Below are 22659 nucleotides of genomic sequence, written 5' to 3' on the forward strand. Positions count from 1 at the left end.
ACTGGAAATAGACCGAAAAATTTAATTTGTTCTTACAATAATTTAAATATAAATGAAAAGATAGTCGCAGATACCGTAATTGAAAATTTAAAGAAATTTCGTTTGAACATAAAGGTTTAGGCCGGACTCACGTAATAACCCACCGTATTGACACAGGAGAGTCGAGAGTCAAAGATATTACCGACTTTGTCCAGAAAATCAGAGGATTCAACTCGAACAAGTTGATGAAATGTTGGCGTTAGACGTAGCAGAACCTTGTGAGAGTGCCTGACAGTCTCCTGTTCTTCAAGTTACTAAGAAAAATGGCAAGCCTTGTTTTTGTCTTGATAGCCGGAAGCTCAACTTGGTTACTAAAAAGGACGCTTACAACTTGCCTAATATATCTGAAATCCTAGATAGTTTACGGGATGTTCTTTTTCTTACTAGTCTCCATTTATCCAAGGCTTTACAAATACCTATCGCGGAAGAAGATAGGGACAAGACAGCCTTTTACGTCCCCGGTCGAGGAACACTTCGATTTAAAGTTATCCCTTTCGGATTAACGAATGCACCAGCCACACAACAACGATTAGTCGATGCCCTTTTAGGTGATATTATTATTGTTAATAGCATATTAAAGATTAAAGATCAGGGACAACACCTCAAGGATTTTGACATTAAATCAAAACCTTCAGGGCGTAGAGGGGTTACTGTAACGTATTTAAAATGTCACAAAATCTATGTACTGCTACTGTTAGGGACTGCGAGGGGTAGAGGGTTGCCGGGGCTCGGTGGGGTTGCTCCATACGTGCCTGGTCACTCGTCTGCAGTCTCCTGAGAAGAGCGGTCACCAACGTCTTAGTCTTGGTGTCATCGTTTCCGGCTAACGTTGGCGTTCCAAAAGTAAATTTTTCTACTTTAATACTAATACAGTTTAAGTTCTTGTTCCCGTTTTAGGATTAGTTTTATGGCACATAAAATAAAATATGTATTGTTGCTAAATGTATTTCTAAATATATTCTTTGTTCTTTTTGCTAACGATCTTTAAAAAATAACTTTCGAATTTAACTTATTTCTTTTGTACATTTAAATTTGCGTTTCTTTATTTTTACATAAGAACTTATTGCTGATTTTTCATTATTCATCCTTTATCTTTATGATACATTCGTACGTATTTTCTTTTGCTTCGCTTTTGTTATGTAAACTCCGTTCTGATAGTACCACCATCGTCAAGCCGCTACGTATCGCTTTCCTTGAATTGCTGATGGTGGATACCAGGCGGAAGAACAACGCCTTAACGAACTAACGGTCTGGTGTTTTAAATTTTCAGGAGCTTTTTTACGGATATTACTACAAGGTACAATCGAGCTAGCAATCTCCGAAGCAAGCTATCGCTTTCCACTTCTCACGTCGGCAGTTGATCTGCCGTTGGGACCTGAGCACCAACATCTACCCGAATTCTTACGGCCACCGCTTAGCTGCCTAGGGAGCAACTAACTACGGTCGACGTATACCTCCTATCCTGCCGTTCCGTGGTCTGCCGCCGCTCATCTGTCGCTGGGCGACTCCACCGGAATTCAGCCATAGCAGGGGAGTGATAAACGCCGCGGAATCATAGACTGATAGCACGTTACCCCACGACCTTATAAATTTTATGTGCCTACCGCTGAGTGTTTGGTAATATTAAACATCTTTTGCTACCACCGGAGTTTCTTTTCTCACCTAGTTAGGGTGTGGGGACCCAGAGAGTAAGGCCACCCTTAACCCTTGGAGGACGGTACAATGTAGTAGGAAGTCAGGAAGAAATAAAAAGAATTAAAGAAAATAAAAAACAAAGTTTTAATTGCAAGGTATTATCCTACATATATACACTTGAAATATTTTACTCAATAAAATGGATGATATAACGTTAAAAATAAATTCTGCGGCGGTGAATATGATAAAAAAATTGACAGTCGTTATTAAAAATTGGTTAAAAAGTTAAAATAAGATATTTAAAACACTGTAATATTCCATATAATCAATCTATTCTAAATAATTATAGATACAATAAAATATTTAAAATATTATTTAAAAAAAAGAAATAATGTTAAAAATTTCATATACACTTTTGGAACTTCGTATAAGGCAATGCTTTTTACGTAGGTCCAAACGTGTATATTGGCGACGCTCGTATCTCGCTGTGTACCTCTACAACATTATATTTAAGCTTAATGACTAAATTACTTTAATATTGTAACATGAACTTTGGTCTATGTCCACGCTATACATATTGGCCGAGGTTTGTGGAATAAAGTCGAATGTATACCAATCTAAATATAGCACTTATTTGCTTGCTATCACTTGGCGTCACTAGAGCCAATTGCGTTCAAGCTCTTGCACAAGCGCCAACCGTTTATAGACCTCATATGGTGTAACTTGTCGCTACATACAGAAGTTCCCGAAAATTTACATTACTTTGAAGCGATGTCGGTTTTTCTGCATAAATTTGAGGCGCTCGAGTGCGCTTGGAAAATGGTGTCTACACATTTTCCCGTGCACCAGTAGAAATTAATGACTTAAATAAAACAACTTGAAAAACGAAAAAAGTAACACTTGACTTGTACTCGGCAAGACTCGGCCAAAATGTAGAGCCTGATTCAGAATGTTATATCCAATGTTCAAATCAAATTTAAACGAACAAAAAAAAAACAATAACTATAAAAAAAAAACAAATATCTTTTAAACAGAATAGAATTCGACGGGCACCTCACGTACAACAATATTAAAAACTAGTTCTTCTTGTAAGCTTTTCATATTTCTAATTACAGGAAATCGATCGATCGGAAGTGAATTAGGCACTTGATATTCAATATCCATACCTTCAATAGTATCATTACCATCTTCACCAGTGCTTTCAGTCTCTAATTTAGTCCTGACAGGTTCTATTTCTGGACATTTATGTATTTGCGATGATTCAGAGACGACCTCTTTGCACAACTTGCAAGATAAACTTTGCAATATATGATGTACCTTCATATGTCTCAACAAAGCAAAGTTTGTCGTAAAATATTTCTCACACATCTGTAACAAAAATAAAAAAGTAATAACAATGATCAAAATATGCAAAATCTTTGCAAAAAGAAACACATTCACTTATAAAAAAAATCAAGACTGAACGTGACTCCTAATGAAACACAGAAGGAAAATACTTATCGAATACGAACAGGAGTTAAAATCAGTTAAGTCGTTTAGGCTACATATGATAATAGAATGTACATTTTTGTGTCCAGTACAAAAAAGCATTACTCTCCCGAATTAATAACTATGATTTTAAATCTACCTGCCATAATCGTACCAATGTGTCTACTAAAGTGTAGGTAGTTTTAAGTAAAGTAGAGCTAATAGATGGTGAAAATAACAAATATTCTAATTGTGTAGAAAATCATAAAATACATAAGTAGAAATCAAAAGCAAGAGATTAATATCATGCTAATTAATATCCAGAATAGCAATTAATAAAAGATATAAACAGGGAGATCTTGCAGCGATACAAAGAACACAATTTAACCGAATCCAGGAGTTAAGAAAAGACAGATATGAAATGGAGAAGATAGACAGAGGTAAAGAGGGACCAATAAGAACTACAAATGCTGTAAACTGTATGGAAAGATGGCCTTAATTCAATTTACCCCTGGTTTGTAATGGTTTGTCTGTTTCTATGTAAATTGTTTAGGATGATATTGTGTAGGGTAGTTGTGTCAACAACTGAAAGCTATACTTTTTAATTAATTGTTAATTGCTTTATTTATTTTAAGATATATTGTGACAAACACTATGCCTTCTTGTCAATAGTTACCCAATAACCGTACCGATACTCTAACCTAATATTGCAAAATCCTTGAAATCACAAGGTTCGGTTCACGAAAATTATCCGCCTTTGAATCTTGACTTTAATGTCGACAGATAATGTTTAAGAATGTCTGCAACTGTTAGGCACTTGGAAAAACTTGTACAGCAAAATATGTATGAAAGATCTCTATATTTTCCTTTTTCCTTGTTTATTGACTTTTTTTAAAATTAGATTAGAATTAAGACAGACTACGGATGCCAATACCATTGCTAACACTTTACTTCATATTCTAAGAACATACTAATTTTGTATCTTATTCATCTTAACATTCTCATTCTTCCTCTGCATCATTGTATTTATAAGAGTAGGCAAACGAGCATTAGGACCCTTAATGGAGGTCACTGACGCCCATGGTCATCCGCAACACCAGAAGAAGGCTTTAAAAAAGAGGTACGCTGAGACAACAAATTGCGCGAAAACAGTACGATTGATAGCCAGCCGCAGAGATGGTGTGGATAGTACCTGGTAGTCTGTCGCATTGTCCGATGACGGAACTACAGGTCTTAATCAATTTTTCATGGCAATCCCCGTAGTAAATAGGTTAAAAATGCAGAGGCAACTAACGTCTCTCCGCAAGGCAAGTGTCGATAATAAGAGCTCGGTCGTTGACGATTCGAAGCGTTCACCGTTATATGAGGTCAAATGGGAGAAACTGGTATTTGGAGGCTGTCTCCCAAATATAAGAGCAGTATTCCATGTAGGGCCGAACTTGCGCTAAAGGCGCAGCCGAAAATACTGCTTCGCTTTGCTGAGCACATCCAGCTTTTTGGAGGCCAGCTAGGCCTTGTCTTCCAATTGACCGCGAAACTGAACTTCATCCGATATGTCAACACCGAGAATATAGATTCTGGCTGAGTCAACCAGGGAAGAGTCTTCAAAACAAAGATCTACGACAAAAGGTTGTTAATTTCAAATCTACAATAAAATAATATTATATATGTTAAATTGCAGTAATAATCCAATAATGTAAAAGAGGCAAAAACGGAATAAATGCCTTATTGGGTGTTTTTTCATAAACTACTGAGATCTGATATGGGTATTATTTCCCACAAAAAAATTAAGGAACCCAACTGGATTATTGATAAGCGTTCATTATTACTTATTATTAATATTATAAATGCGAAAGTAACTCTATCTGTCTGTCACGCTTTTATGCCAAACCTATTTGAACGAAATTTAGTGGTACATACGACAGTCTAGAGCAGGATCCTCAAACTATTTTGGACAAGTGACCCCTTTTCCAAAATGAACTGTTACCTCAGACCCCAATGGCCAAATTACCTACTTTTAAGATCAATTATTATTTTTATTCATTCTGACTTAGGTCAATAGAAAACTGAGAGAGAATTAGCAATGCTTTAAGTTCGATATCCTTTTGGGAATCCATGGTCTAGAGCAGTGTTTCCCAACCTTTTTGGATCCATGTCCCATTTTTCAGGATGAACATGACTATTGCCCCTTTATAAATTTTGTTTAGAAATAAATTTCTCTCGAGGCCTAAATTGACAGTGTTAGAGAAATAATTAAATATTACTTTTGGCTGACTAGATCAATTTCATATAATTTTATGTACTTTTTAGCACTGGCTATCATTGTAAGGATTTAGCCTTAAGTTTCGAAATCTCCGAATTGCCCCCCTTTAAATCCAAATTTCCCACTGGAACACTGGTCTAGAGCCTGATAATACACAGAGCCTGATAATACCTGACAATAAGAACACAGGCTACTTTTTAATAAGAAAAAAGGTTAAAAAGGAGGATGGTTGTATGGAAGTACTATCATTTTTACAGATACAAGTTTAAAACTTATTTTTAAATCTGTTAATTTGTTATAAAGAAATATGACATTCAAAGTAAAACTTTTATCCTCAATGATGCAAAATAACTATAGAGAATAATGAATATGAAATTCAAAGTCTGTGTAAGTTTCACCATCAAGGGTATAAAACATAATAATATGGGGGATTAAAATGTGAATATGTAAGAGGATATAGGATATAGGGAATATGTAAGATTTATGTGAAAATTTTGTTGTAACGTTTTATAACTTTAAGTATAATAATTAGTATGTTACTCAACATATATACCAAGTATTTCACGCGGACGATGTCGCGGGCACAGCTAGTACGAGCATAAGTCAGCTGAAACACTCCAACGTAGATTATAAAAGTAGTTAAAACTCTTTCTTGGACATTGATCAAGTCATTAAAGCTGCAATTACAATTACAATTACGAAGGAATGAAAATACATAAACACTATTAAAGGTATATTTATCCATACAAGATAACTCTAAACAATTTTTTTATTTGCATCTGTTTATCGAGTTGTCTGTGAGTTCGTGAGAAATGGCGATTTATATGCTGTTAAAAGATTCGGAGCCTACCCTAAGTTAGGGGTGACTAGGCTACGGTTAACCATGCTGGCCCAATGCGGATTGGTTGACTTCACACATATCTTTAAATTTCTTCTTAGATATATGCTGGTTGCTCTTGAAATGGTAGATGTGGCTAATGGGATCACTTTCAAACCAAAAAGACACTTAAGGCAGTCCTTAAGTGTCTTTTTGGTAGTTATCAGTATTAGAAAACTATTCCAACTTAAACATTTTGAGTTTAATTCAGATGATACAAGATCATTATAAAATATGTATACAAAGGTTAAACAGTTATTTTAGATTACTAGACATGTTACTTCTTTGAGTATTTTAACAGAATTAATTTATTATAACATACTTCAATCTTAAGAAAATAAAACTGCCATTCCTAATTTAAAATAATTATAAACATACTACATAAAAAGCCAAGTAGGTCAGAGTTATCAAAAGAGTATGTATATTCTGAGATTACCAATCAACCGTTAGAACAGTTACAGTTTGTAAATCGAAAATCACATTGGCACATGACGGGATTCTAACCCTAGACCTGATTGCAAGTCAAGTGCTAAACACCTGAGCCACCAACGCTCTTATGAAGCTCTAATGAATAAATGAAAAAGATAAGTCAAATGTAATCAACAGTATTGAAGGCTTTGAATTCAACAGTAAGTTGACCTCAAAAAAGCCAAAACTAAAGTATAGTCAGTTGATCTAAATATACTAAAAAAAACACATGCAATATTCCAAAATAATTGCAACTAAAGCTTAATTTTACTTCTCATGAAGACTTTTTACGTTTAAGAAACATTCTGGAATATTCCAACTGTAGGCCTATTTTTATTCTTTTATTAAAATTTATGGTGCAAAATTTAAAGAAGATTAATTTTCTTCTATATATTTATCATTAAAAAACACACATAAACCAAGTATTGCAATAACAAAGTAAAAATATATCTTTACAAAATGTAATTCTAATTGTCACATTTTGATTTATGAAATGTACAAGAAATTGTTTGAAATAATTTCCTAATATCTATACAACTTGCTCTGGCATTCTTATCCACACAAAGAGCATTTTAAAACTTTTGAAAGAACCAAATTTTCAATATACTAGCTAATTTTTGCAAACCTTTACATATCAATGTGCAATTGCCATCAAATAATTTTGATTTTGTCATTATTGTGGACACTCTGTTTTATAAGCATCACTTGTATTCCCTTCTCATACCAATTTATACTTTTTTTCCTAGTACATAATAAATTTTGTGATCAATGTCTTGACTACAATATTGTGTTGCATGTTATTAATAAGAAGCTATTTTGAGTAAAGATCCAGACCAGTTTTATACTAATATTATTATTTAACATTAAATATAACCAAGATTTTTGGTAGAAAATCTAGATAATTATAAAATGTTTGTATATACTTTATATCCTTAACAAATGAATAATTAAATCTTTTCCCTTTGTCCTTTTTTTAAAGCTAACAAAAGACTATTCAAGACAACTATTAATAAGGTTTGTGAAGTGTGAAATAATCATATCCAATAGGAAGCTGACATTTTTTGGGAATGAAAACTATCTCATGTGTAATACCACCCTTCATTTAATATCTGTGCCAAAATTCAATAAGATCTTTTAAACCATTGCATAAATATCAAAGATATATGTAAAAACAAAATAAAAACATTCCATGATAATTATTTGCAGTATCAAAGATGGCCTATGTGTTCATCCCGACTATGCTATAATGCTAAATTTCATTAAGATCCATGCAGACCTTCTGACAAAACCATCCATCCATCCAAACATTCGCATGTAACATTAGTATTTGAAAATATTATATAAACACACCTACTAAATAGTAAAGCAGTAAGAATATGTTTTATCTTTTCTTACTAATATTATAAATGCCAAAGTTTAGATGGATGTATGTTTGTTTGGAGGTATCTCCGGAACAGCTCAACAGATCTTGATGAATTTTTCAATTAAGTGCGGACAGAATCTTTATGTTATATAAAAAAGAAACAAACCTTGCAGTGGTACTTCAAAATCTGAGTATTCGACTGGATAAGTGTTTTTTTTCTTGTCCCATTTGTAAGTCCATTCATATTGCTATCTGTACTTTTATTTAAATCTCTATTTTGTACTGTGGATTGTATATGTGATTCATACTCTACATTTTCTAATAAAGTTGGTATTTCATGATTGGATTGTGCAGCATCATTTCTTTCAGGGTTTTTATTATTCTGGTTTTCTACATTATTATTTAAAACTACATTATTTGTAAACTGTTCTGCATTTGAAATCAGATTATTTATATCACTTAGTTTTTCTTCATATGTAATGACGTTATTTGTATTTCTTGATATTTCAACATTTGTAACCGCATTATTTGTTTCTGGATTTAAATCATTAATATTTTCATCTTGCGGTAACATAGGAATACAATCTGTTATATCTAAACTAGATCTTTTAACTTCATACTGTGCTGTAACTGTAGAATCAGTGATTGTATGTAGCGTCTCGTGTTGTAAGAGATCATCCTCCACATCTAAACTATCTGAACATTGATCGGATGGATAATTTAAATTTGTTTTACTAATATCCCGAAGAACAGTTACATGTGATTCAAGATATTCTTTATCAACTGAACTTTCTTTACAGTAATAACAAACATAAACTTTAGTGGAACCAAAGAATCGTATGTAGTACAAATCTTTAATAGATGGGGGATTATCCGAATGTATCAATGCTTTGTGATATGCTATGGCACAATTTGTATCAAACTGATCTGTACAAAGGTCGCATGTATATTTATTGGCTTCTAAAGTTTGATTGTTGACTTGTTCGCTATTTCTACATTTATCTATATGTTCTAAAAGTTGATGTTCGTTTTGCTGTAGTACATAACATATGTTGCAATGCAACTTATTATGCCTTTCGAAGAATGTTTGTCTCTTGTACTTTTTAGAACAATGAGCACATTCGTAATTTCCGCTTAAATGTTTAAATCTACAATGAATATTAAAACAATTAAGATTTTTAAATATCTTATTGCATTCCTTGCATTTGTATTGTTTTCTCCTATTTTTTCTTGTCTTATTTCTTTGTTTTCGAGTTTTGGTTCGAGAAGGCTTTTCAATGTTCTTGTATATTGTTGGTCTACCCCGCATTTTCTTCGCATCAATTACCAATAAATCATTGGCATCATTTTGAGTTTTACTTTCTTTGGTCACACTATCAACATTAATTGCATCAATTTTCACTAAATTTACAGTACAATCTAATAATATTTTTCGTAAAATACGATGCTGGGCCACGTCCGTCGAATACGGTACAATACTTCCATTTTTGTTGTATTTTACTCTTACATTATTCAACAAATGATTTACCTTTAGACGATTTAATAACACTATAGGACTTTTCGGAAAACCGCGTAATAGCCTTTCGTCTGAAGGAATATCACATCCGATAGATACCGCCATATTGGCTCTTCGCGGCATATCGGCGATCGATGACAAAAAAATGTTCTGATTCGAAGTATTTTCTAAAACGAATGATTTATTATAGAATAAATAATGATCATTGATATATTTTTAATTTATTTCAGCTCACCAACCACCAAATAGAAAAGCAGTTAAGACTCAAATAAAGAATCTAGACGATAAAATCTACACGAAATGTCAAACCACAACCATAGATAATGTTTTTAAAAATAAACCTTCAGAATAAACGGTACTGTTTAAGGGATTAAATAAAAAATCACTTTTTTGGAAAATGTGTAAGTATTGTATTATATATGAATAGGAAAGACGAAGAAAAAACATATTTGACATTGTTGTTTACAAAATTCTAATTTACTTCTTTTTCGATGTGACATTTAACTAAAAACTATTGAAACTTCTTAGACAGGTATTGTAACCGACACAGGTGATCACAGTTAATCGAAAAGTTAACTTCGTCAATCGTTGATTGGTTAATTAATAAATTAAATTCGTTAATCGTTAAAGCGTTAAAACTCGAAAATTTTACGCAACTTAAAGTTAATCGAAAAAAAGTTAACCATACCAAAATTTTACTCCTTTTGGGGCTGAGAGAAATAGGTAAAACAAGTGAGAAGAAGATTTTTTGATAACTTGAAAATATGCAAGAATTGCACACACTTCTTTAAATTGAATTTACAGTTTCACTTATTGTGGCGCCACTTGTTTCACATATTAATTTCACCATACATTCTCTTACACATTTATTCGATCTTTTCACACATGATTATTTTGATTGAAATTGAACCTATAGTCAGTTCTTGGTATTTGTATCTCAAGTATTAGACAAAGTCTAAAAGTATGAATGCAACCAAACGAATCGAACCTTCTTTAGACTTTGTCCTTTTGTTCACGTCTTTCCTGGACGCTTTGATGCATCACATTTACACGCGAACTTCACATATATCGGCTAAACTTTAGATTACGTTCCGTCAAGTCGGCTGCTGTAATTTTTTTGGCGAACAGAGTTATATCTAAGGACTTGTTAGACTTAAATTGTCATACCTTAGTTAGTCATTGTAAAGAATGACTTTATGTATTATTGTTTTGAAGCCTATACTAAACCTCTTGGGACTCCCAACCTACTACCCTACTGCTTGGGCCGAAGAAATCTGATTATTTGCTCATTAAGATAACCTCAAAGGTTTGACTTCGAATGCCGCGATCTGCACGTCCCTTCAAACGTGAGGGCAGACTTAGAAGGTAAGTTAGTAAAGCTCGGGGCATCGGTAATTTAAAGGTTACAAACTTGACTTGTAATCTGTAAGTCCAGCGTTCGAATTCCGACATGTACCAATGTGTTTTACGACTTTCGGTAGAAGGGGGCGCCTACAGCGCCTCTTAATGTTCGGCTCTAGCATAGATATAATGACATATTTATAAATTCCATAAATTAAGCAAAAATTTTCACCCATGGAAGTTCAGGAAAATGCGCCAATTTTCAATAGATTAATAGGTAATTTTTAGGTTATTTTTAAATAATTTTCGTATTAAATAATTAAAGATAAGAGTTTCAGTAGTCACTTAATAACAAACTGGTAAGGTCAATTAAATTAAATATAAAAGAAAATAAGAGATTTATTTTATAATTTTAAACAAGATGTCCAGAAAGGGTATCGGGTATTTGTATGTTCAAACAAAAAACAAAAATTATTTGTATGCAATAAAAAAGTTTATGGTCTATTACTAGCATATGAATTGGAGAATTATTTGGAAAAGATGATGATATCCAAATGATGACCGTTACGTTGCTGGCACTCTTCTAAACGGGAACGAAGATTGGCGATGACACGTTGACACATAGCTATCGATATTGCTGCTATTTCTGACCTGATGTTTTGCTTCAACTGGGTTAGATTCGTCGGATTATTTTGATATGAATGTAAAGCCAAGAAATATAGGTTCAATAGTACGAAAAAAAGCTGTTAACCTATTTTTTTTTCCAAAACATTCAAAGTCGTGCAATAAGGGTAGTGTTGTTAATTAACCGTTTAACCACTTTTAACGTGTCAACCAATGATCGCTGTGAAAACAAATTAGTGTTAATATGAACAAGAATAAATGAATGCTGTGTTAAAATTCAAGTATTGTGAAAGGTATCAAATTATAAAGATAGAAAAGGTTTGAATAAAAAAAAACTTGAGAGGTGTCAAGGGACACCCGGATGGAACGAAGTTCCTTTCAATTAATTAGTGAAGGAACCAATGTTTATTCTATGCATAAAAAACTTAAGTCTTCACAAGAAGAACATTTTATTTCTATGAATTTTCGTTATATATTGTCACGTCGTTGCCATGGTGAAGTAGCGCTCATTCGTCGTTAACATACTTACTATAGCAAAAAGTGTCGTGACAACTTTTGGTAAGAATTTTTTCCGTCTAGCCCCCTTTCACAACGCGCGATAAGGAACTTCGTTCCAATAATTCTTTTATTTCTGATACAAAATGTTTAATTTTTCGCAGGCAAGCCTAGGGGTTATATTTCAGGATGAATAGATGGACTAATCTATCACATCAGTGTACGAATAATTGTGACAAACGCCTTCGTATCGTCATCATCAATTAAAACAAAACTAGTATGAGATTTTTGCCGTGCTTAAGTCCGATATGCAAATTTTAATACAAATTTTGTCGATAACGATACGAAGCCACACAATTATTCGTACTAGGCCTAACGGTATCAAAACTGTTTTAAAACACTGAAGTATGAAACCTATGGAAATGAAACGTCAACAATATATGCGTGCCGCTGTGACGTCATCTGGCCGCTAAACATGGCGGTTTTAGTGCTGCCCAGAAGATTTTAAGGTTATTAGGTTTTATCGATAAACGTTCTTGGCTCATTTTATTTTAAATATTATTGAGTATTAATTATTTGTAGAATTTATACTTTAATCGGAAGTAAATATATTGTTATCTTACTAATATTATAAATGCGAATGTTTGGACGGATGGATGGATGAATGGATGTTTGTTTGAAGGTATCTCCGGAATGGCTCAACAGATCTTGATGAAATTTGGCATAGATGTAGAGCATAGTCTGGAAGAACACATAGTCTACTAATAGTCGCGAGCGACAGTTAGTATATCATAAGTGAGAGTGATTCAAAATTAAAACTTATCAAGGGACCGCGTGATAAAAAACAAAGCACCTTCAGAATATTTATTTAGTTACAAACGTCATTCCTTATGCATATTTGCGACGTAATTATTTACATTTGGCTTCAATTATTTTAAATCACAAGCAAAATATTGAAAATTGGTTATTTTGATTTATATCACGACTTTTCGACAATACAAGTACGGCTCTAAAAATGACATTTGGTGCGCTAAACATGGCGGATTTTTCGGCCTCATTAGGTATTTACGTATTTTCATGTTTCACTTTATGTCCGCACTGAAATACTGTCATCTTGTTTTCCTGCGACTTATAGTGCTGAGTAAGAACGAGATAGATATATGTTTATGTGTGTTCCTTCAAAATGGATGCTATTTGTATAAGTAATTGTACGTATAGAACAATATGTCGCGTCCCTATTATAAAGGTCTATGTTTTAAAACCTGCTTTTGTATCTATGACAGTTGATTCCTTGCCACGGTTTATGTCACATATACTCTTTGCTTTGTGTCTATGGTTTCCTGCATAGTCTTTGTTTTGGCCTTGTATGTTATCGGACATATAATTTCGTACGCAAATCAATTTAGCAAAATCGTTCATATAAACATTGTTTTATATTTTTAAACGTGACGGAAGGCAGCTTTGGGCAAGATGTTCCCGCCAACGCGTTTAAAGAGCTGCCTTCCAGTCATGAATCCGATGTTCAAGCGATTACGTCCTCACAGGCCGTTCCGACAAACACCATACCACAATCAAACAAAGGTTTCGAATACGGTTACAAATACAAAATGGATGAATTTACGTGCAATAATAACTCGCTGGGTGCCCCTAGGGAGTGTAATGTACGTCGGATGGTGCTACATACGAGCTAGCGTCAACTATGAAGTGTCTAAAGTGGAAATTAAATTTTACGAAATGTTTCCATTTCGAATTACCAGCCGTCTATGGGGTCGTCTAGCTGCTTGCGAACTGCCGACATCGATTAGAAATTTCGTTTACGGGACATACGTACGAATTTTTAACGTGAACTTAAACGATGCAGCGATTACCGATTTAAAGTATTACAAGAGTTTATCAGCGTTCTTTACTCGTCCATTACGTGAAGGTGCAAGATATATTTCTCCTGCTATTTGTGTGTCCCCATGTGATGGTGTTGTATTAAACTGCGGACCTGCAGATACTGATAAAATCGAGCAAGTGAAAGGAGTAACTTACAGCCTTGAAGAGTTTCTCGGTGAGAACAAGTGGTCTGAAAATTCCGATCCAAACTACTACAATTCTTTATTAAAGGATAAAAATAATATATTACATCAATGTATAATATATCTAGCACCGGGAGATTATCATAGATTCCATTCACCATGCGATTGGACATCAAAATTTCGTAGGCACTTCTCTGGAAAACTATTATCAGTAAACCCGTGGATGGCACGCTTGATCCCTGGTTTATTTACAATGAATGAGAGAGCTGTTTACATAGGTGAGTGGAAACATGGATTTTTCAGTATGACAGCTGTCGGAGCAACTAATGTTGGTTCCATAGAAATTTACAGCGATCCTAATTTACGTACAAACACAAAAGGGAAAAGGAATCGAGTCGATGAGTTGAATATTAACACATCTTATTGTAAGGGAGAGTTATTCGGTCAATTTAATATGGGAAGTACCATTATATTGTTGTTTGAAGCACCAAAAGATTTTAAATTTGAGTTTAAATCGGGTGAAAGAGTGCTTGTGGGTCAAGCATTGACGGGTTGTGCTGTTCACGCTAGATGACCTGGTTTCAATGATCTCTTGCATGTAATGCAAATCGGATTAGTTTTCTATATGTTTGTTTTATTACTTTGAGTAGCAAACATATATGTTTTCACAATATAATAGATATTTTTACAGTAATTGCAAAGCAGGAATGTTGAATTGACTTTATTAAGTTTTGAATATATTGATGGGTCCTATGTATAAGGGTCAAAGTAAAAAATTTGTGTTTAAAGCTACCTCTTTGTTTTATTAACAACATGCATTAAACAAACACACATTTACAGGTGTAAATGTTATTTTTTTGCTGAAGTAAAAGGACCTATGCGGCCTATTTTCATATATGGTTGAAACTTTGAGAGTCTCTCCGGTAAAGTTGTCAATTTGTACATTGGCCCTTATTCATAGGAGCCATCAATATCATGATTTAATTTCATTTTACTTAATGATTTTATTTTTCTATAATATATCTTTTATTGGCTTAAAACTCATCTATTTTATTGTGAAGACTGTTATTCTTATACTCTTAAGGTACGATTACATTACGAAATAATGTCGGAAAATAATTTCTGTACTATTTACATTTGTAGGGATTTTTATACAAGCTGAGGCAAAACTAACTATCGCGTTGCAATTTTGCGATCAGAGACACTTATGTTCTGCGATAATTTACATTTACAATCAGAGACACTTATTTTTTTTATATCAAAGTGGCAAACAAGCAAACCACTTAGATTCGCCACAATAGCGAGGCGACCGTTGTCCATAGACATCAGCAAATGCAGATGCGTTGCCTACCTTTAATCAAAGGAGAAGGGGATGCACAGAAAGAGGATATTTCTCCTTCCTATGCGTCCCTTCTTCCGCCACTTCCACATCCAAAGGATGGGAAGGGAAAGAGAACTAAAATTAGGCCTCAGGTACCAACCACTTATTTTCATATAGAGACATTCTTTGGTTACACTGAGCGTACTATGTACAGTTTCGTGGTGTAATCGTACCATTATTTTAATAGAATAGTTATAGACAGTGCTAGCATCAGAGTCCTCGGTGAGATTCCTAAAGCTCCCCTTTTTTATGTTCATTAAAGAGATAACATAAGGTTAAATTTGTGCTATGTTCTTCTTTGTTATTGTTTTAAAACTATTCTTCTCTCTTGAACTCTTTATCAGACTAAAAATACATAATGATGTATTGACTCAACTCTTCCCAGAGAAATTATATGTCACTGGCTGACAATGTCATTTATTATTTATGGATTTATTTTGGAATGTATTATTGTAAACTTTAATAGTAAAAAACTGTATTTCTTGAAAAAAAAAACAGTTATATATACATGTTTTATATACACATGTTTCAACCCTTTAATTTCAAAGTTGATTTAAAAGAGTTTTTAACCTTAAATATGTATAAACAAAACTGTTTTCAAATATTTTGTTATTTATTTTTCAAGATCGCATTTTGTTAGCTTTGATTTGATACCGCTGGCGAGATGTCGTAGAGCTGGACCTGCTGGAGCTACAAGCAATAGACTAGCAGTACAGCACAGGACATTGACAATCTTTTGTGTCAGAGGTTGAGACCCACTTTGGGTTGCTTAGCCCGCGGTGTGTGTGCATTTTGTTAGCCCAATTAGAGCAGTTTCAATAATCATGATTTCTGTTATTGTGTAATGTCAGCTTCGGATATAAAGGGTTGATATATGTTTAGGTAAAAATATAATTTAAGCACTAAGTTTTTTTTTTAAGACTAGTGCTTATGTCTTTGACAAATATGTCTGTTTTTAATAAGAGTGTGATTACAGAGTTATAAAGGTATTTAGATTCGTTTATATTTTATTTCAATAGAATTCAACTACAATCAAACTCGGATAAAATGGCTTTGTCCAGACAGATGACCACTATAAGCGAGACCCTCGGGTTAGATACTCTAAGCGAGGCAAATTGCTGTCTCTTGAACTCTTGTTTATTCAAATTTGACTGTATTTGTATAGCCATATTTAAAGTGCACTGTACTATAAATAATAGAATATAAATAAATCCATTTCCACTATTGTATAAAAAAAAAAAACTTGAGAGGTGTCAAGGGACACCCGGATGGAACGAAGTTCCTTTCGATTAATTAGTGAAGGAACCAATGTTTATTCTATGAATAAAAAACTTAAGTCTTTACAAGAAGTACATTTTATTTCTATGATTTTTCGTTATATATTGTGACGTCGTTGCCATGGTGAAGTAGCGCTCATTCGTCTATAGCAAAAAGTGTCGTGACAACTTTTCGTAAGAATTTTTTCCGTCTAACCCCCTTTCACAACGCGCGATAAGGAACTTCGTTCCAATATTTTTTATCTCTGTTTCAAAGACAATGATATGTTTTTTGTACATCTCTCACTAGTGGAAATGCACATTAATGAAATGTTTTATTTGTTAATTAGTTTTTTTTTCTGAAGAATTTGTATTAGTTGAGTTTTGATAAGGATATAGTTTTTTATTTTTGCTGAACAATTGTAATATTAGAGCTTTGTCGACTTAACAGATGCATCTGTTAATTGCTGCATATTGCTGTATATCTTTTAATAATAAGTTTCTTTGTTATGTTTTTCTTTTAGGAAGAATTGATGTAATTTGTTTTTCAATTGCTAATTTAAAAAATAATTCAGATAAACAAGCGCTAGTTTTAAATGTATTCAAAATGAGGCTAATTATGTACCTATGTATTTCCTTTTAAGGTAGATTCAGTGAGCTTTTTTATTCCCGGAGATTGACAAACTTTTTTCTTCATGGATCCCTTGCAAACTTGCATTTGTATTTCTTTAACTTTAAACCTTCAATTTTAATTTGAAAATGGAAAGAAAGGGACAAAAATTGTAAGCCAATAGCAGCAAAGATGGACGGTTGCCGTGGTAACGGTAATTCTCAGATAATGGCCAAGTCCTTCGTTGTCATTTGAGCATTTGTATTTTGACACTTGCAATGTACACATATCGTCCCTTAACTTACAACACCGCTCAAGTCGAAAATTACCGGCTTTCATATTTTAATGACTAGATGCTCATTCCGCGTCTACTAACCATTGTTCATAATTCCAAGGTAAAAAAGTTAAAATAGAGTAAATTGATAAAAAACTAAAGAAATAATTATTTCTTAACCGCTAAATAGCGTACTTATTAAATAATTACTGAAAAATGAACAGTTTTTTTTCGTCTCCAGTAGTTAAAAATGACTTATATGGTGTTGTTAGCAAAGGGACGTTATGTGATTGTGATTCAATACTCTTGTGAGCTTGTGACCGATTTTGATGATTTCGGTGTCATTCGATTTGGATGTTTACCATTGGACCGATAGGCGTACCGATCAATCGGCATAATGGGGATTCTTTTTTATTAATAGATCGGCCTAAAGGAAAATATCCTTCGACTCTATTCTTCCATTGATTGTATAGTTAGTTGGATTTTTTTGGTTCTTAATGAACAAATAGTTGGCATCAAACATTTTCTATGATTTTGTTTCTGTTTTGTTAGATGACTTGTAGATATCACATATTCAAAACCAAAACCTAAATATTGGTCATAATATTTCTGGTATAATTTTATATATATCTTGGCGGTTCAAGGTCATAGGCGCGTTGCAGTGCCTTCCCCCTGCGTCCCGTTACAATTGTGTTCTGCGTAACGACTCGCGAGAAGTTAAGAACCGCCAAGATGTATGAAAACATTTATTTAAACACTTTCTTCTATGATTATATAACATTAACTACCCTTTTTGTACAATATTTGATTTTATCTCACAATTACGATGAAATAACTGGAAAAAAATTTAATAGCGCAGTGGCCACCATGTGTGAAATTTAACGTACGTCTATTTTCGCTTTTAGTTCTAATGGAAAGAAAATGGCCGCTATGTATTATGTTTTCTAGTTTAACAATGTTAGGCGGTAATTTCAATAGGATTATTTTAGATATGACACCTTTTAGAATGTTAGTCTAGTCGCTGGGACGTAAAATTTGTGATTGTCGTAATGTATGTACAAAGAAATAAACGTGGCATTAAATGTTTTCATGTATTTATATTCGTTTTGCTAGATATTTGGGCGACGGAAGATGTAAGGTTATAGATTCTGGAAGCAGTTTTGTGTCGTGACTGACTCAGGAAGATTGTTTTTATGGACTTTACAACTGAACCGATTTTGACGAGTAATGTGTTATTTAATGGGGAGTAGAAACTGCCTTTTCCCCACTATAGATTACAGCACGATCCAGAGTGACAGTTGCGCTAAATACACCACAGATAAACAAAGTATTTTGTAGACAGTCAAAGATAGCTCATTAAATAATTATGTCAGAAATTCTTTTTTTTTTCATCTTCGGAGCTCTTTTTTAAAATTCTGCACAGCCAATAAGGAATACCTTTTTTCAATCGTTAAAATGACGTAGAAAAATTTTAAAAGATGACAGCGAACTCTTGGCGCTGGCGCCAGCTACTTAAGAGTTTCGGTTTTCTCCCCATTAGTATTCAGTACCCCGAGTGGAAAAGGGGGTACAGTCTGTAAGGTTTTCTTGGTTTTATCATAATTTTACGTAACATAAGGCGATGATCACACAACAATCCTTATATTCCCTAAAGATTGTTGTTGGTAGTTCTTTGCCTTAAGTTATATTAATATAGTCAAAACCGGTATAACGACGATATTGTTTTTAGTAGTTAAGTGGACTTAAACCGAGAGCAACTTTTGGTCGACGTAACCGTTATGTTTTTTTAAGCGATTTTCGTTCTTTTCCTTCCGTCGCTTGAATAATCGAAATATTTTAGTGCTCAATATTGTATTACATAAAGTATTTTTGTGTATTTAGTGTGCAGAAATATATGATTTTGTCGCAAATATTTTGGTTTTTTTTTTAACTTATTTTTTACGTAATCTAAGATTTATAGTTTAATTCAATTCAGTTCATTGTTCGATTTGTTTTTTTTATAAGAGAAGGGGGCAAACGAACAGCAGGAACACCAAGGTGTTCATCGACGCCTCAACTATACCAGAGGAATCGCAGATGCGTTGCCGGCCTTTGAGATGGTGATACCCTCGCTTCTTGAAGGACCCTAAGTCGTAGCATTGATGACGAATAGAATGTCTGTTTAAAAAAAATCTATGATTGCAGCCTTATAAAATTATTTAAGTAAGTGTTATAATTTCTCAATTAAATTCAACTATAAAACTGTTAGGGTCATTAAATCATAGATACATGTGTTTTTTTATCCAAGTGATTAAACAGTAGGAACCGACAATGACCCGTTACGTATATAACTGATAAAGGCAAATAAAAACTTCGTCAAAAAAATTTACATATATCTTATTTAGAGATAATTTGCAAAACTAAAGAAATGCTGATTACATGAATCGACAAATTTAATTGACACGAAAAATTAATTGTTCTGATATTGCAAAATTAAACTACTATTGTAATAATAATACGAATAACCTAAATATTTTGTGTGTTCGAATTTTAAATTGCATAAGCATTTTTATTTCAAACTAGCTTTTACCCGCGACTCCGTCCGCGCGGAATAAAAAATAGAAAACTGGGTAAAAATTATCCTATGTCCGTTTCCTGGTTCTAAGCTACCTGCCCACTAATTTTCAGTCAAATCGATTCAGCCGTTCTTGAGTTATAAATATTGTAACTAACACGACTTTCTTTTATATATATATTGATAAACTCTTAGTAGCTGTGGCGCGCGACTCCGGGCGGAATTAAAAAAAAACTTAATTAGTACACTATGTGTTCTTCCAGACTATGTTCTACATATGTGCCAAATTCCAGAGAGATCCAAGGAGCCGTTCTTGCTAACAAACATCCATACATCTAAACGTTCGCATTTATTAGTACGTAGATGAAGTTTAACAAATAAGTTTAAGGTCTAATTGAGAGTCGATTTTACAAATATACAATTTACAGTAGCGAAAGAGTTGCCTTTTTTTCGCCTCACTTTTGTTTTCCGGATTAAATATCCATAAGGTTATTGTCTGTGATTACTCCGTTTTTTGATTAATTAATGTGTTTTTTAATTGAACAATTTGTTTCAGTAGAATTTTTTCTAAACTTATATTAAAAAAATAGAAAGAAATATTTGAAAAGTTCACTTGTCAACTAGATAAACTTGCGGTACGTAACTAGTTTAATGTAAAGATTTTGCAACGTAGCTTCTCTGTCTTAGTGTGTCAATTAAATGCATACTAAATAATTATTATGTAATACGAAACTGAAAAATATGCATATTAAATAGGCACATTGAATAATGTAGTTTGTTTTTTTACTGTGGTCAATATCAACATTGTATTTGAGTTAAAGGAAATTGACTCATTGGTAGGACTTTGTAATTGTCGTTTATCGAATGATTTATGATTGACAACTGTAACAAAGAATACGCTGTATAACAAAACAATACCATTCTCGTCAGTAACTTCAGAGTTCAGACTTCCATTTGTCACGGTCACTGACACATCTCTCGCCATTCACATTTTTACATCTAATATGTTAATTAATTATGCAGAAAAAAAGCTAATATTAACGAACACATAACAAATATATTTAAACTATTAAGTTTGGAAAATATATACATTTAATCTAATATATAAAATTCTCGTGTCACAGTTTTCGTCACCGTACTCCTCCGAAACGGCTTGACCGATTCTCATGAAATTTTGTGAGCATATTCAGTAGGTCTGAGAATCGGCCAACATCTATTTTTCATTTTTTTTTAACTGCGCGCGGACGGAGTCGCGTGCTACAGCTAGTTTCAATACAAAATCTATCTATATATATAAAAGAAAGTTGTGTTAGTTACACCATTTATAACTCAAGAACGGCTGAATCGATTTGACTGAAAATTGGTGGGCAGGTAGCTTAGAACCAGGAAACGGACATAGGATAATTTTTAAGTCGTTTTCTATTGGTTTTTTATTCCGCGCGGACGGAGTCGCGGGTAAAAGCTAGTTAACCGATAAAGAAAAAGGATTTTTTAATCACAATCGTTTCCCGCTGTTTCGTTATCTGTCGACGAACTCTGACATGAAATATGGCGCCATACGTCACCTGATCCGTAGACAATGGAGATATCACATGTGTAAATGTTTGAATTTTTTTACTATAATTTCTTATCATGTTACATAAAAAATTGATAAAATTGTTACTAAGTGTTGAGTTTAATGACTATTATAATAATTTAATTGATCGTTTTAATTACTTTTTAAAAACATCTGAAAAGTGGTAGATTTAATCTTACTAATATTATAAATGCGAATTAGATGGATGGATCCAGAATCCAGAACGAATTAACGGACTTCGGTGCAATTTGGCACAGATATAGATCATAGTCTAGGAGAAAACATAGGCTACTAAATAAGAATTTTTGAACAACGCGCGGACGGAGTCGCGGGCAACAGTTATTTTAAATTAAGATGTTATATGAAAACTAGCTGTAGCCCGCAACTAAGTCCGCGCGCAGTTAAAAAAAACTTAATAGGGGTATGAAAAATAGATAGTAGCCGATTCTCAGACCAACTGAATACGCATATAAAATTTGGTAAAAATCGATAAAGCCGTTTCCGAGGAGTACGGTAAATATATAAGATAAAAGCAGATAAGCAAAGTCCTTACAATAATGTGTGTGAAATTTAAGCCAATTTTATGTACATTTCGTCTAATAGGATAAGATAAAGAATTTTTTTATTATAAATTCTCGCAATTGAGACATGGAAACGTGAGAATATTTTAGTGTAAATTCAACCAGGGAACATACTTATACAGGATATGAACTAATGAAGACTAACCGTCAATATGTAGTCATCAAATTGTTAAAAATTAATCACAGAAAAACTATAATAATTATAAATAAATTTACCTAAAAACCTGTAGAATACAATTTGCAATAATGCGCCTACAAAAATTTAATAGCAATTATTCACTACGTTATAATCACTATTAAAACACAAATCCATTTTCT

The 22659-nt window shown here is 33.2% G+C and overlaps 2 protein-coding genes across 2 annotated transcripts; one reads left to right on the top strand and one right to left on the bottom strand.

Moving 5' to 3' along the window:
• Positions 1-2700: 2700 nt before the first annotated feature.
• LOC123722707 (zinc finger protein 808-like) lies at positions 2701-9733 on the bottom strand. The gene is made up of 3 exons (XM_045685190.1): positions 9641-9733; positions 8279-9310; positions 2701-3042 (listed from the first exon to the last, which is right to left on the bottom strand). The coding sequence occupies exons 1-3, from the start codon at positions 9731-9733 to the stop codon at positions 2701-2703; spliced, it is 1467 nt and encodes a 488-aa protein (XP_045541146.1).
• Positions 9734-13441: 3708 nt separating this feature from the next.
• LOC106713436 (phosphatidylserine decarboxylase proenzyme, mitochondrial) lies at positions 13442-14888 on the top strand. Its single transcript, XM_014506243.2, has one exon. The coding sequence runs from the start codon at positions 13559-13561 to the stop codon at positions 14681-14683; it is 1125 nt and encodes a 374-aa protein (XP_014361729.1). The 5' UTR covers positions 13442-13558; the 3' UTR covers positions 14684-14888.
• The last annotated feature ends 7771 nt before the right edge of the window (positions 14889-22659 follow it).

The sequence above is a fragment of the Papilio machaon genome, chromosome 29 (assembly GCF_912999745.1).
Source record: "Papilio machaon chromosome 29, ilPapMach1.1, whole genome shotgun sequence".
Classification (NCBI taxonomy): Eukaryota; Metazoa; Arthropoda; class Insecta; order Lepidoptera; family Papilionidae; genus Papilio; species Papilio machaon.